Source organism: Sarcophilus harrisii, chromosome 5, assembly GCF_902635505.1.
Source record: "Sarcophilus harrisii chromosome 5, mSarHar1.11, whole genome shotgun sequence".
In the NCBI taxonomy this organism is placed as follows: domain Eukaryota; kingdom Metazoa; phylum Chordata; class Mammalia; order Dasyuromorphia; family Dasyuridae; genus Sarcophilus; species Sarcophilus harrisii.
In genome coordinates this window covers 64,321,053-64,335,710 of record NC_045430.1, presented here as the reverse complement: position 1 = coordinate 64,335,710, position 14,658 = coordinate 64,321,053, and the positions used below count along the sequence as shown (strand labels likewise).

Below are 14,658 nucleotides of genomic sequence, written 5' to 3'. Positions count from 1 at the left end.
TGTTTCAGCCAGTTTTTTTATTACAAATTGCAGTTGTAGATCTGCATTTGTAAAAGATGCTTCTTCATTAGACTCTCCTTTAACCTAATAAAACCACAAATTGGGAGGTAGAAAGAAGGATACCCTTAAAAGATCATATGATATGCCCTTTATTGATAAGAGGTTAGTAAGGAAAAGTGGCTCTAATTTTTTTGTCTAAAATTTTCCACTTTGCAAAGAACGAAATAAAAGCAAATTTTCTTATAATTAATATTATTGGAATGGAGCTAAAATATTTGTGACTTCCCATAGATTATTAAACAGATTTGATTGTGAATCTGTAGTATTAACAGACTTTCTACAAGGCATTCAAAGTTGGAACTATGATAAAATGAAATTTATTTTTCCTTTAAATTTTTTTTTTATTATTATGTATTTGATAAATATATTTCCATATCAAGGGAGAATAGAAAAAGAGGATCATATATTACATACAGCTTATTTTAAGTATATATTAAACTTTGAAACCTTTTCTGTATATTTTTTAGAATTTTCATTGTAACTTCACTGTGAGATAAGATTCCTACATAAATAACTCAGATGTAATCTGTTTATTTCTTCATTAATTAATAAAATTTCAGTATACACCTTAAATATTTCAGCTTAGTACCTTTGCCTTCAGCTAATCACATATTATTTAATAAACTGAAGGAACTTCTTCTTCTAGTCTTCCTGTCTTTTCAGATATGAAATCTCACAATATCCTAGGATTAAGTTAATATTAAAGTTTCTTGACATGAGATGCTTACACTGTAAATTCACTAATAAAACAAAAATATAATTATTTATAATAGTTTAGCAGTGAAAATGAGTACAGCCAGAGTAACGTTACTCCAGCGTTCATAGTGGCTACAGATGACTACTTCATACATGAAAACAGTTCAACATTAGTCCATGTAGTCCAATGTTTTTTAATTTTTAAATTTCTTTCAGCAATTTGATTTTTATTTATATACATTTTTATCCCCCCATTACACACTCAAACAATTTTTAAACATTTTTAATATTTTGAGTTCTAAATTCTATACCTTCTACCCTCCCCCTTGCCCTGAGATAATCAACAATGAGACATAATCATGTAAAAGATTTCCTTATTAGTCATTTTGTACAAAAAGACTCAAAAGCAAAAGAATGAAAGAAACTGAAAAGCATGCTTCAGTCTGTATTTAGATAATATTGGCTCTTTCTCTGAAGATGGATAATATTCTTCATCATTAATCCTTTGGAATTGTCTTGGATAATTATTTTGCTGAGAATAGCTAATTCTTTCACAGTTCTTCATCAGCTATTGCTATGTAAAATGATTCTTGGCTCTTTTCACTTCATTTCATCAGTTCCCAGTGTTTCTTTATTAAATAACATATAAGATAGAGAAAAGGGAGAGAAACTTTTTTATATTACAGTTATCTTCTTTGTTGTTTATCTCACATGTCAGACTTATTTCACGTATACTCTCTTTAGTTAATCTTAGAGAGATAGTACCCATTTCTGTAGCCTTCATAGGAAGTGCTTGTGAAATAGGGGTTACATTGGCATATAAGAAATGAACATTTTAAAAATATTTGTGTAGTTTAGAATAACAAAAAAGAAAAAACCCACTACAGACCAGTTCACTTATTTCTTTTCACTGTTTAAGGGGAAATACCTCTGACTCTGACATTAGAATCAAATAAAATGATGGTTTCTGGTCCACCCCCCATATTCCTCCCATCATCATTTGAATCATTATTCCTTATCAGCTTCTTTTGAGAACAGATACCTATTACTTCCTCCACAGACAAACTTTACAGACTGCATTTGTATATTGTACAATGAGTTCAGGGAGTTCCTTAGCCATACTGCTAGGTGACCAGTGACCACTATGCTTTTTCTGTATTTTTAGAGTCTGTTGCTCGTTCCAGCAAGTTGCTGGGCTGGTGCCAAAGGCAGACAGATGGCTATGCTGGAGTCAATGTGACAGATCTTACCATGTCCTGGAAAAGTGGCCTGGCTCTTTGTGCAATTATCCACAGATACCGCCCTGATCTCATGTAAGTTGTGGTAACCTATATTTGTATTTTTTCTTGCCCAGGAATCTCAGAATGGCTAGCTATATGTGTTTCTTTTATTGGGTAAAGTGTAGGGTAAAACAGTTTATCTCAATGACAATAATTCATATGCAGCCAGTTATAATTAACTATCGTCTTCAGGGCACTATACAAGCTTAGTTTAGACACACAGTTAAGAAGCCCCAAACCTCTTCATGTGGGTCTACTTGCTTCACATATAGAAAAGTCTATTATTACTCTTGAAGAAACAAGAATATACCGATAACTGGTAACTGATGTTACTTCCTTCTTTTCTTCCAGCCCCAGTCTTCACACAGAGTTCCATAAAATAAATTAACATGAGAGTAAAATATATAAAAGATATTATTTACATAAAAGTCAGCATGTAATATCTTTGTGCCAATTGGGTTTTTAATCCCCATTGATTTTATTTTCAGATTCTTCTTTGATATTTTGAAAGCATACATACAAACTACAAAAGGGAGAAAGACATTTTCACAGTATTTCAATAATAGAGATTTCTATTTTCTTGGGAAAGATAAATTTGTATGTTTTATCCCTCAGCTCACTTAGTGGTTACCATAGAATGACTTAAGGGAGAACTTTCCAGGGGATGAGAAGTTTTGAGGTGGGTTTTGAATAAAGAGATTAGGTAGTTACATTTAGAATTTAGAAATCGATTCTGTGTGAAAACTGTGTCCAACATGAAAGCATAAGTTAGGTGTGGGGGAAGGGGGAAAGCCAGGAAGGCTCTTGCTGTAATAAAATGTCAAATGTTGCCTTAGGTTCTAGCCAAGTTAGTTGTTTTCTAGTGGCAAAATAAGACTCTGAGGTCATTTGGCATTACTTAGACCTCATTCACATACTTGACTCGGTTTGGGGCCTGTGTTTTGAAAGACAGAATCTGTTAACAAAAGAAATAAAAAAATATCAAATTAAAAAAAATAACTTCTGAGGTCTGGAGGTTATTATATCAATAGAGATTGCTTAGTGAGCACCACTTCAAGAAAAATCTGTATCCATTTTTCCTTAGATTGAACAACAAGGAGCTTTGAGTACATTGGGGAAATATTCGTCTTTGGAAAACTCAGGAAATTTAGCAATGGAAAAAAAACTTCCAAGGAAGGTTGTGGAATTTCCCTTGGAGGAATAATGCTGATTTAAGAATTACCAGAGCTCACTTAGCAAAACAAAATCTTATTACAGAGAATGAGAGATACCTAGTGGGTTTTCGTCCCATTCCAGAAATCTGGTTTACACATGATTGTTATTATTTATTATATCATGAGTGCCTATAAGATGGTATAGGACATATATGTCCATGAGCTAATAAATTTAGGTATCTAAGAATAGTGTTCTAATTTTTCCTCACCTGCCTCCCTATAATACATCCTTGAGCAAGGATTTGCTTAGAAAATGCTTTACATCCTTTAAATAAAAGAAAGAAATAGTGTCGGGTAACATGCAAGTTTCTGCCTGCAGATTCAGTGGATTCACATTTCCTTGTTTATTCTTTTAAGAAAATCTTTTTGTTGTTTTTTTTTTTTTTTTAACTTTACTTTCCAGAGATTTTGATTCTTTAGATGAGCATAACACAGAGAAGAACAATCAACTGGCATTTGATATTGCTGAAAAGGAATTGGGGATTTCTCCCATCATGACAGGCAAGGAAATGGCTTCAGTTGGGGAACCAGACAAACTATCAATGGTGATGTACCTGACCCAGTTCTATGAGATGTTCAAGGACTCCATCCCCTCCAATGGTAAGGAATCTAGGACAAAAGTCTATTATAAGTGGCAAATGCTATAAAATTCCTTCATTTCCTGTTTGTCTGAATTTCTTCCTCCCCCACCCCACCCTTTCGGCCACATCCTTCAGCTGCACCACCAAAAGCAAATTCCAACAGGGAAGTCGGTGATTAAATAGAATTTTGCCCTCGTGGTCATGGAAACATATATATATATATCTATATATATATTTTTTTTTTCATGGAAACTTGAGGAAAACCTGTACAGGCTCTTATTTTAGTGCAATTGAACTGAAAACTAAATATGAAAAGTATATTAGCTCCTCCTCTGTTGGCAGGCATGTAGAAAAGTCAGTGTTTGGTGAAAATCTGAATAAGCTGGTAATTTCTTACATTACTCTACTTCACATGCTCTCTGGTTCAGCCAAATCATGCTGCTCCCTCAAACAGGGTATTGTCTCTATCCCATTTGCACAAAATGTCCCCTCTGCCTGGAATGTACTCCACCTCTTAGAATCCCAAGTTTTCCTTTTAGCTCCTACATGAGTTTTTTCTGATTTGACTGCTTGCTACCCTTCCCCTCACATATTTATTAGTATCTTTCTCAAATTAACTTTTTGCTTTAAATATGATGTGTTGTTTCTCCCATTTAAAAATGTGTTCTCTCCCCTCCACTTGGGCTATTCTAAATCTTAATGGAATGATCACTATTTTACCAGGTCTTTGAGTGGAAGGACTGATCATTTTTTTATCTTTATATTCGGTCAGTCAATAAATATTGCTAAGTGCCTACTGTGTGCTAGGAATTGTGCTAAAGGCACAAAGAAAGGTAAGAGATAGTTTCAGCTCTCCAGGAACTCGGAATCTAATGGAGAAGAGGAGATTACATGCAGACAACTATGTACAAATAATCTATATGAGGATAAATTGTGATTAATCAGAAGAGGAGAGTTTTACTGGATATTTAGTTAGTTTTTCCTCACCTGACTCCCTTTAATAGATCGTTAAACAAGGATTTGATTAGAATTACATTAGATTACATTCTTTAAGCAAAAGGTAGGGGAAATAGAGTGTCAGGTAATATGCAGGTTTCTGCCTTCAAATTCAGTAGAATGACATTTCCTTGTTATTCCTTTAAGAAATTGTTGTTTTGTTTTGTTTTTAAACTTAATGCCAATAAATGTTTGTTGATCATCAAAAAAGACATAGTCAAGACTGATTACTTTTGAGCGTCTCGTGGAAGTTTCTGACCCAAGTATTTCTCTTCACAGTTAACTTGGATGCTGAAGAGAAAGCAGTCCTGATTGCTAGTACCAAATCTCCCATCTCCTTCCTTAGTAAACTTGGGCAAAGCATCTCTCGGAAGCGCACTCCCAAGGTAAAGAGCACATTTTCTCTTATGTTGGAAAGCTGATCACATGGTGAGGGAATGTCTGGATATTTTGAGCAAAATAAATGTTTTCTTTCCTTTTCTCTTCCTCCTCTTGTTGTAGGATAAGAAAGAGAAGGACTTGGATGGTGTAGGGAAGAGGAGGAAGACCAGTCAATCAGAGGAGGTGAGAAACAACCAGAAATATTTGAAAATTTAAATTGAGTTATCTTTATGTTCTCCAAATTCTACTCTTGTTGGGTCAGATTTGGGCATGTTATGTATTATGCATTATGTATATTTTATATAGTTTTTTACTTATTATTCTTTTTTGGAGAGTTATCCATAAGATGGACTCAGAAACCAGTTATTTGCCAACTGTGCTGCTGGTGTGTTTTCTCCCCAAAGATTTACATGAACTGATGTTGAGTGAAATAAGCAGAACCAGAGGAATATGTTGTATACAATAACAGCAAGATTGTGCAATGATCAACCGTAGTTCTGTGATCCAAAGGAATCTCAGACACAGAAACCAGTTATTTACCAAGTATGCTGCTATTGTGTTCTAAGTTTTCCCCCACCAAAGATTTACATGAACTAATGCTGAGCGAAAAAAGCAGAATCAGGAATACATTGTACAAAATAACAGCAAGAATGTGTGATAATCAACTATGAAAGACTTGGTTCTTCTTTGTAGTTCAGTGATCTAAAAGTATCCCAATAGACTTTGTGCAGAAAATGCCATCTACAACAGAGAAAGAACTAAGGAGACTGAATGTAAATCAACACATGCTGTGTTTATTTTATTTTTTTTCTGTTTTTTTTATCTCTCCCAAGGTTTTTCCCATTTGCTCTGATTTTTCTCTCCTAACATAATTCTTAAAGTAATGTGAATTAATAATAAACCAAAAAAAAAAAAAAATGATCCCCCAGATCTTTTCTGCTTCGCCTCTAAGCTCTGACACTGTCGTTGAATATTTATGTAGCTTTAGGACTTCTGGCCCTTTCTAGCTATCCTAAAGCTTGGAATGTTGTCTACCCAATTGGAGTATGAGGAGCTCTCAATTTTCTAATTTATATTTCTAGCATTTAGCAGTATGCATATCATGTATTAAATGCTTTTTCATTGAATTATTCATCTCATTAAAGCACCTGGCACTTTGTTAACATTAACAAAATTGTACCTTTCCCTTCCTGAATCCATTACTTGCTAAGCCCCCAAAGAAGTAAAAAGCTATTTGGGGGAAGCTCTGTTATAATTGAGTGTTTTGAATCTTGGGTTTTGCTGTCTTAGGAGGAACCACCTCGAAGTTACAGGGAAGAAAGGCCCACTTTGGTAAGCGCCTTGACCGAGAGGAGGATTGATGTTGCTATTGGCAACCAGAATAAAGTGAAGTCCATGGCTACCCAATTACTGGCAAAATTTGAGGAGAATGCACCACTACAATCCACTTCTGGCATAAGGAGACAGGTAGGATGCAGGATCTTGTCTTATCTTTGATTTCTTACTTGGATTTCAGTTGAGGTATAAGGAAAAAAAAAGGTCATTTTGTATTTATTTTTTTATTATCAAGAAGCAGCCTGTTGTGTGAGCCTGCTAATTGCTTGTAGGCCCAAACACTGCAGAGAGAAACTGCACTGCTGGCTGTGTTGCCCAAGGGTACTGATGACCAGTGAAGAATAAAGATCAACAGGGTTGAACCCTTAGACAGAAATGATGGGTATTCCTTGACTGAAGGAGCTGGGTTTCCCCTTGCCTGTTCTTCCACATCTCTGTCCAGAGAACTTGGGGTAGCCACATGAGTTTTGCCTCTATTTATCCCAATTCCCTTCTCCAGAGAACCCAACCTTCTCAAATTCATGGCATATTTTAGCCAGCATATAATACATTTCAGGATTTTATCCCGGGTCGTCTTAATTACTAATCCCAGTTCTTTCCACTATATAACACTACCTTGAGACTCGCTGACTCTCAAACTATCAGTGTGTTTTCTATCACATGAGAAAAATGTCTCCTAATTTAATCAGCAAGCCTCTTCCAATTCCAAGAGCCTATGCAAAGGCCTGAAAAAATTTTGACTTACGAAGAGAGGTATCTTTATCGGGTACTATTCCTCTTCTATTTTCACAGGGATTTTAAGGAGGATAGGATTTTAGGATCCGTTTTTCTTAAATAAATTTCTATCTCTTTGTTTTTACGTCACCTAAATTTTCCCCTATATTCCTCCCCATGTTCCCTTTTCCCTGAAGTCATTACAGTTATTTTAGAATCTTTAGAAGAATTATTTTTTTTCCCTCCAAAATGTGCTTTCCTCTTGGGCTTTTTTATTCTTTATCATGAAAAATTTTTGTTCTCACCATTCCAAACAGCCTATTTGGAGCAGAATTGACTTTCTTTTTAGGAGCAATAGTCTATCCAATCTTGCTTTTCTCATTCAATATTAAGAAGAAAGTTGTATTTAGCTAACCATGTTTGTCATTCTGGGTGAACAGTTTGGTTTTCTAAACTGAAGTAAGTCCAAGCAAGATAATTACTGAACCTGGGAAAGGAAAAGTCAAAAATCATATATACTCCCATTTTCCTGTTTTGATTTTACTTTGATTTGTTTTTCCTGTAGTTATAATTGTGTTGTGTAATGCATTCTTATTAAGAATTATTTTTGCCAAGAATTTTTTTTAAAATCATAAATATGTTTGATTGATACCATGTCCTATTCCTCCTCCCATCTGTCATCAGCTTCTTTTAAATTCTCCCTCTTCTTATTTTATTTTATTTTTAAAATTGTCTCTTTGTCCTGCTCCCCATCTACTCCTGATTTATATGTGACAGCCAACCCAAGAGCGTTGTATCAGCCAGCCATCCCGCAGACAGCCAGAGCAGGGTCGCCCTGCTCGGATACCTCAATGGAAACAGGTAAAGGAATTGCCTAGTGACCAGGATGTTTGTCTTCTCAGATCTCCTTTCCCTTACCTTCTTGAAAAAGAGAATGGTGAATCGTGAAATCTTTAGTTTGTGCTTCCTTTTGGAATAACTGTTAGGTTTACAGCAACCCTTATCTTGCCAGATCAGAACAGAAAAATAATTGCTAATTTATCTTATTTCACTACTTGCATACTTCCTTATGGAAAACCATTGTAGACTGCCAGGTATTTATCAATGTATATTTGATAGATAAAGCATCTTTTAGATAATTTTCTTATTAAAAATAGTAGAATAAAGTAGAAAGGAAATACTTTTTACTTTAAAGCCTACAAACTATTTCTTAAGATCTGGTTACTGGAAGAGTTATACAAAAGAAAATAATGAATTTTTCATCCCTGGAAATAGTGACAACATGGCCTTTCATTTCAGACCAGGGAAATTGTGTATAAGCTAATACCAAGAAAATTATCTTGTTTTAAAAAAAAATTCTCACCGCTATTCCCTGGATATGTTTCTAGGATTCTGTCCATAAATTTAAATCTTCTCCTGGGAAAGATTGTGAAAGCTGAGCAGGGTTAGGCTTCCATTCTTGGAGAAATGCCATTGCTTAGCATACAATACAAGAAAGGGAGGTGGGGTGGAAGAGGGCGACTGTTAAATGTGGCATCTGTCAGAAGCAGAAAATCCACAGGTAGGGGATGGTTACTTTTCTTCTTGATTTTTTTTTCCTATATCATAATTAAACATGTGTTGCCAAGACCTCATTAGCTCCATTAAGCTACAAAATGGTCCCCTATTTGATTTTGATTTTATAGTAAACTTTAAGAAATAAAAATGAGACCCTCACCTCTAAAATCAACCATTGAATTTATAAATGAGATTTTGGTTTCAGTCGGTTTTACATCAGAACTTCCCTCCTTATCCATCTTCCTAGCTTTGGTTCTTCTTATTCCCTATTAAAAAACAAACTATTGGTTAGAGAACAATTTGAAAGTAAGAACATGAGTGAGAGGAGAATCCAGTGTAATGTTTCAGTAACAATCTAAGTTTGTAGGAGTCTTTGAAAAACTTCGCATTGTACCTGCAACCTGTCCCTCTCACATTCCAGTTTTGAAGAGAAGAAATGCTTTTAGGGAAAGAAATGAGAAGTCTGCTCTCCTTTTTAACAGGATTCAAATTCCCAACCTTTTAGATAATTTTCTTAAAATTCTTTGAAAATAAGGATATCACCATGTTTGGAGGCACTTTGAAATAATGATTGTAGTGTCAGTGGAAAGGAAACTACTGTGAATACCATCTGCTTAGGTCACTTTTAGACAGACCTGCTAGGCAATATGAATAACCAAAATTCAAGAAAGTTGTTTGTTTTTTTTTCCTTTTGAATCTATAAGTAACTAGTGAAAAGAGCATTGAACCTGGGATCATGAAGACCAGAATTCATATTCAACTTTAGATGCTTATTAGTTGTTTGATCCTTGGTAAATCATTTAATTGCTGAGTTTCCTTATCTATAAACCTAGGATTATAATAGCACCTTACTAGAGAATTGCTTTGAGGGTGAAATGAAATCACATTGGCAAATTATTTTACAAACTGTAAAGCACTACATAAGTGTTAGCTATTATTATTATTGTCAACTTTTATTATTATTATCATTATCATTATCATTATTATTATTATTATATCGGTCTTCTATGTACCAGATACTGTACTAAGTATTAGGGATATAAAAAAAGGAACAAAGAAATCAGCAGCAGCAGCCACCACAAGGGAGCTGATAAGTTAAAAGAACTGTCTGATTGAACAGGAGTTGTACAAAAGAGCAGGTTTATTTCTTGGCTCCTTGGAGTTATTTTTGTCATTCTTGTCAGTCTGCATGCCATTTTGTCTTGTTTTGTCATCACCGTAAAGCATTTGTGAGATGCATAATTTGTTTCTGGCTCTGTGCAAAGTGTTAAGCAGAAAAGTCATATGGAGGCTGTCTTGATAGCTTAGTTATGCCTTCACTCTCAGGCCACACTAAGTTGGAACCACACATTTAGGAAACAGTATAGTTTTTTTAGAAAATTGAATGAATGCACTAAGAGAATAAATAGGACAAAGATGTGTACAAAGGGTATTTCTGCGAATTTCATCAGCCTAGATGGAGGGGAAAAAACATGACTTTTTATATATATATATATTTTTTTAAATAGTTTCTGAATCCTTGGCAAGGATTTAGACAAAAGAAAAGCTTACTTGCTTTGTTTTTTTTTTTTTCTCATATGCAAAAGATTTCTTTGAAAAACAAAATGGTGCTAACATGATTTCAATGAAATATTCATAAGACTACAGCTCTTTCTTGTGTGTGTGGTGTGTGCATATGCACGCACATGAAATGTGCTTATTAGCTAAAATTTACATACTGATTTTTTTCTTTTAGAAGAAAAACAGAGTATGGAATCTTGACCCAGAATTGCCATCTGAAAAAGTATAAGATAGAGGGGCAGCTAGATGGCACAGGGCACTGGTCCTGGAGTCAGGAAAACCTGACTTCAAATCCAATATCAGATACTTAATCCTTGCTGTATGTCTCTGAGCAATTGCCCACCAAAAAAACCCCAACCTAGCAGAAAAGTATAAAATGGAACAATAGTGTTCCAGATACTATAAAAGTTTTTTGATACTACAGAAAATTTCCTTTCATACTTCTGTTTATTACTTCTCTACCTCCATGCCCTACTAATAGATGTAGGAGGGACAGCAAGTTATTATATCTTATGGTGTGGTCTTATCTTTCTAGGTAGTTTAGATGGCAAGGAAGGGGCAAGAAAGAGATAAAAAGCATTATTTTGCTGGCTAAGTTGGTCAAGGAAGCAGCTTCTCTTTGGACCAAGACCAAGCTTGTTTAAGCATTGTGCTGCTTCCTCTGTATTCTTTTGCATCTTTACCTCAGAACCTCATGTTATCCTGATGTGCAAGGTCTGACTAAATTAGAAAAATCTTTTCTGGAACTTGTACTTCTCATAGACTCTTCTCTCCACTAGAATCAGATACTATGTTTTTAATAGTACCTGCCTTATGACAGAACTCTATACAGTCATTCTCAGTATCAAAAAATCTGAGAGAAAAAAATAGCATCTTAGAAGATCACTAGAAAATGTAAATGCAAAGAGGAAAAGCAATGAATGCCTTGGAACTGATTAAGGGTTCTTATAGGAAATGACTAAAAAGAAGGGAATGGGGAAAAGAAGCTGTGGACAGGATGTCCAAGGTGTTCAGCTGAGTGAAATGGGATTTGTTTCTACATCCTCCTTCCTAGACTTCATTGTAGTCCTTTGGCAGTAATCCCAGAACTCTGTTAGTATGTAGAAAGGGCCACTGAGGAAAAAGGCAACAGCATGATGGTATCACAGATAGTTTCTGAGTCACTGCTTGGCTACTGATTTGTCATTCGTCTATCAGTTTATTCTTAAATGTTCTGTTGTAAACTTTTGAAATCCTTTTAAGAATAAAATACATATGATTACAAAGAAATAGATTGAAATATATAATATAGTATGTGAATATACTTTGAAATTAATCAATTTATTTAAGATTCAAGAGCCCCCAGTTAAAAACTCCCATTCTGGACCAGTATGTTAGCCAAGGAGAGTAACAGTCAATAGTCAAACGCTTATTCTTCACCCTACTGTTCTATCTTCTACTATTTTATTAAAGCCAAGAAATAATAATAACATATATAGTGCTTTTTAAAATTTCATTTCAAGTGAGATATATATATATATATATATATATAGAGAGAGAGAGAGAGAGAGAGAGAGAGAGAGAGAGAGAGAGAGAGAGAGAGATTCTTACAAAGCTACACAATATATAAATGTTAACTATTATTCTTCTGTTCTTATGATTGGTTGTCATTGAGTTATCATTCCTTTTTGATGGATGAGGGAAATTTGGAAATGGGGGCATTAAGTGACTTGGCAGGAATCGCACAGCTAGTGGAGCCAGGATTTAAACATGGGGCTTTTAATAATGATACCCCATACCCCATGGCTATTTGGGAATAAGAAAGTCTGCCTTTAAGGAGCTTATATTCTAATGTGGGAAGAAGACAACACATAAAGGGAAGTTAGAAAGAGGTGGGGAAGACAGTCTTGTATTAGCATAGTTCAGAATGACCAGGGAATGATTATGGAAACCTAGTTCTAAGATAAGAGCAAAAGCTCACATTTCTCTTTGTTCCATTCTGAATACATGCTATATTTAGACTGAAATTTCTTCCATATTTGAAGTCTATATAATCTAGCCCTTTAGTATTTCCCTCCTTCCCTATCAGATCTGTACTTCTAAAGATGAAAACCCAGATTTTCTTCTCGATTGTGTCATGATTTCTTAGTGATGTAGAAATGGCAGAGGAAGGAGATCCCTCTTGGTGAGATACTAGAGGCTTAACCTTTCTGAAGCTAGTCTATATTTTCCCATCAGTTTCAATGGTTTTTTTCCCTCTCTGTGTTGTCTTGTTAATGTAAAAGCGACGGCGAAAGGAGTGTTCTCGGACATGCCCGAAAAAAGTGATTACACTTTCTTCTCCCTCCATCCCACCTTCTCGATTATATTGCAATCAACAGGTGATCATTTCTGCATGCCCTCCTCCCTTCCTTTTTTTTTTTTTTCCCTCACCTATGCAGGTGGCTAGATTAGTGACCAAATCAGGTGTCCCTCTATTAAAAAAATAAGAACTTTACAAAACCCAAACTCCTTATCCTTCATTGTTACAAACTGATTCCTGACTCTTCAGTTCCTGAATAATTTTTTTCCCCACAAAATTAGTGTCAATTCATATTAATTTGACAATAAATAAAAGGTGAAGAATGTCACTAAACTAGAGCACAAAGCTCCAAGCAAAGGAATGAATCTATAAGAGAAATTGAAAGTTGGGCAAACTAACATTTTTCAATGATATCTTATATATTTTAGTCAAACCTTATGGTAAAGTTATGAAACCATGAGGCTCTACATTCTGTTGTTTCTTTTCAATTAACTGTCCCCATGACATCATCTGACCTAAAATTATGTTTTCACAGAACTAAATAACTTGAGGTGGGGCATAACCAGTGTATAATTCAGGTTAGGGTTGTCATTTCTTTATATTCTGTCTTTGCAGTGGAATAAAGTCATTTGGCTATTTCTAAAGCTTCAGGGCATCCTATTCTTGCTGAGGTCATGAAAACCCCTCAGATCTTTCTGCCTCCTATTTATTCATTGAATGATCCACTTTCCATATTCCCCCGACTTAGAGCAGGCTAGTATAAAACCACTTCGGAGAGTATTACATAATGACTTTAGACTAATGAGAACTGTAATAGTTGTGCTTAAGGATATATTTCTTAGAGCAGTAATTTTAAAAATATATTTACATATGGGATTTTTCTGGCCATCAGGAATGTAGAATCCTGATTTCTGAGACAGAATTCAGATTTCTGAGGCAGAAAACAGAGATTCCAAAGGAAATTGTTGCTTCATTTAAGATGACTTATTTAAATGATAAATGGTTTTAAAACACTTGAGTTTATTATCAGGACTGCCTATAATATAATATGCAACTTATTTTATATTGGTCTTCTTTAAGATGATTTTAAACTAAAGACATCCCCCTCACCTCTATTGAATAAAATTGGAGATGCCTATCAGCATATCACTTAATTATTCTATTTGAATTTGACTTGGTCTATTTAAAGACATTTAGTACCTTTGTCTTTGTGTTAAGAATTGAATCTTTAAATTAATTAATTTTTTTTATAATTAGTTTTTTTAATGCAAGCAAAGATAATTTTCAACATTCACCCTTGTAAAACCTTGTGTTCCAAATTTTTCTCCCTTCCTCTCCTCCTCCCCACTCTCCTAGACAGCAAGTAATCCAAATTAAGTTAAACATGTACAAGGAAGAAACGTATCTTTCAAAAACCTAGTAAATATATTTTTCCCTTTGACATCCTGCAAACGTTACATGCCTTTGTACCAAGGAAGTCCATAACAGCAACTTTGAATCACTTCTTCAGTCATTATTTAATTCCATATTTAATTCTTAGTCTTAAAGTCTAGAGCCACAGAAAATTATTCCCTACCCTCATCCCAAATCTGTGTCAGTTGCTTCCCTAATTAAACTGAACCTATTATACACACACTTCTTTAGTGATAAAACTGTTAAATTTATATTTCTCCATCTGTCCTTTGAATAGTTTTGGTCCTGTGTCCTTCTAGGGTAGGAACCACTCCCCATCTTAGACTTTCCTCTAGACTGTTTGTAGTGGTCCATATTCTAGCCAGTTTCCAACTCACTGCCTTTCCTTTCTGGTTTGGAAAATTTCACTCTTCTAACCTGCTTTTTTTTTTATTTTTATTTTTTAACCCTTCTGTTTAACTTTGCTCTCCTGCCACTGTGTGAAAAATGAGTTTGTTCCACCTTTGTACTAACTGTAGTTTAATTTATCCATCTTCCCTAAAGTTGGACACCCTGGCCACGAACACGGATTTGTCCTTGTGTGTGGGATT

At 34.8% G+C, this 14,658-nt stretch overlaps 1 protein-coding gene across 3 annotated transcripts in view; it reads left to right on the top strand.

Moving 5' to 3' along the window:
- MICAL3 (microtubule associated monooxygenase, calponin and LIM domain containing 3) overlaps positions 1–14,658 on the top strand; it is a 252,128-nt gene that overhangs the window by 121,021 nt on the left and 116,449 nt on the right. For 2 of the 3 annotated variants that reach the window (XM_031939707.1, XM_031939708.1), the window contains exons 13-19: positions 1,922–2,069; positions 3,654–3,850; positions 5,107–5,213; positions 5,329–5,391; positions 6,499–6,675; positions 8,035–8,118; positions 12,639–12,734. In XM_031939707.1, the coding sequence (XP_031795567.1) occupies positions 1,922–2,069; positions 3,654–3,850; positions 5,107–5,213; positions 5,329–5,391; positions 6,499–6,675; positions 8,035–8,118; positions 12,639–12,734 (872 nt within the window). The remainder of the gene's footprint in view (positions 1–1,921; positions 2,070–3,653; positions 3,851–5,106; positions 5,214–5,328; positions 5,392–6,498; positions 6,676–8,034; positions 8,119–12,638; positions 12,735–14,658) is intronic. The other variant, XM_031939709.1, reaches the window with a different exon arrangement.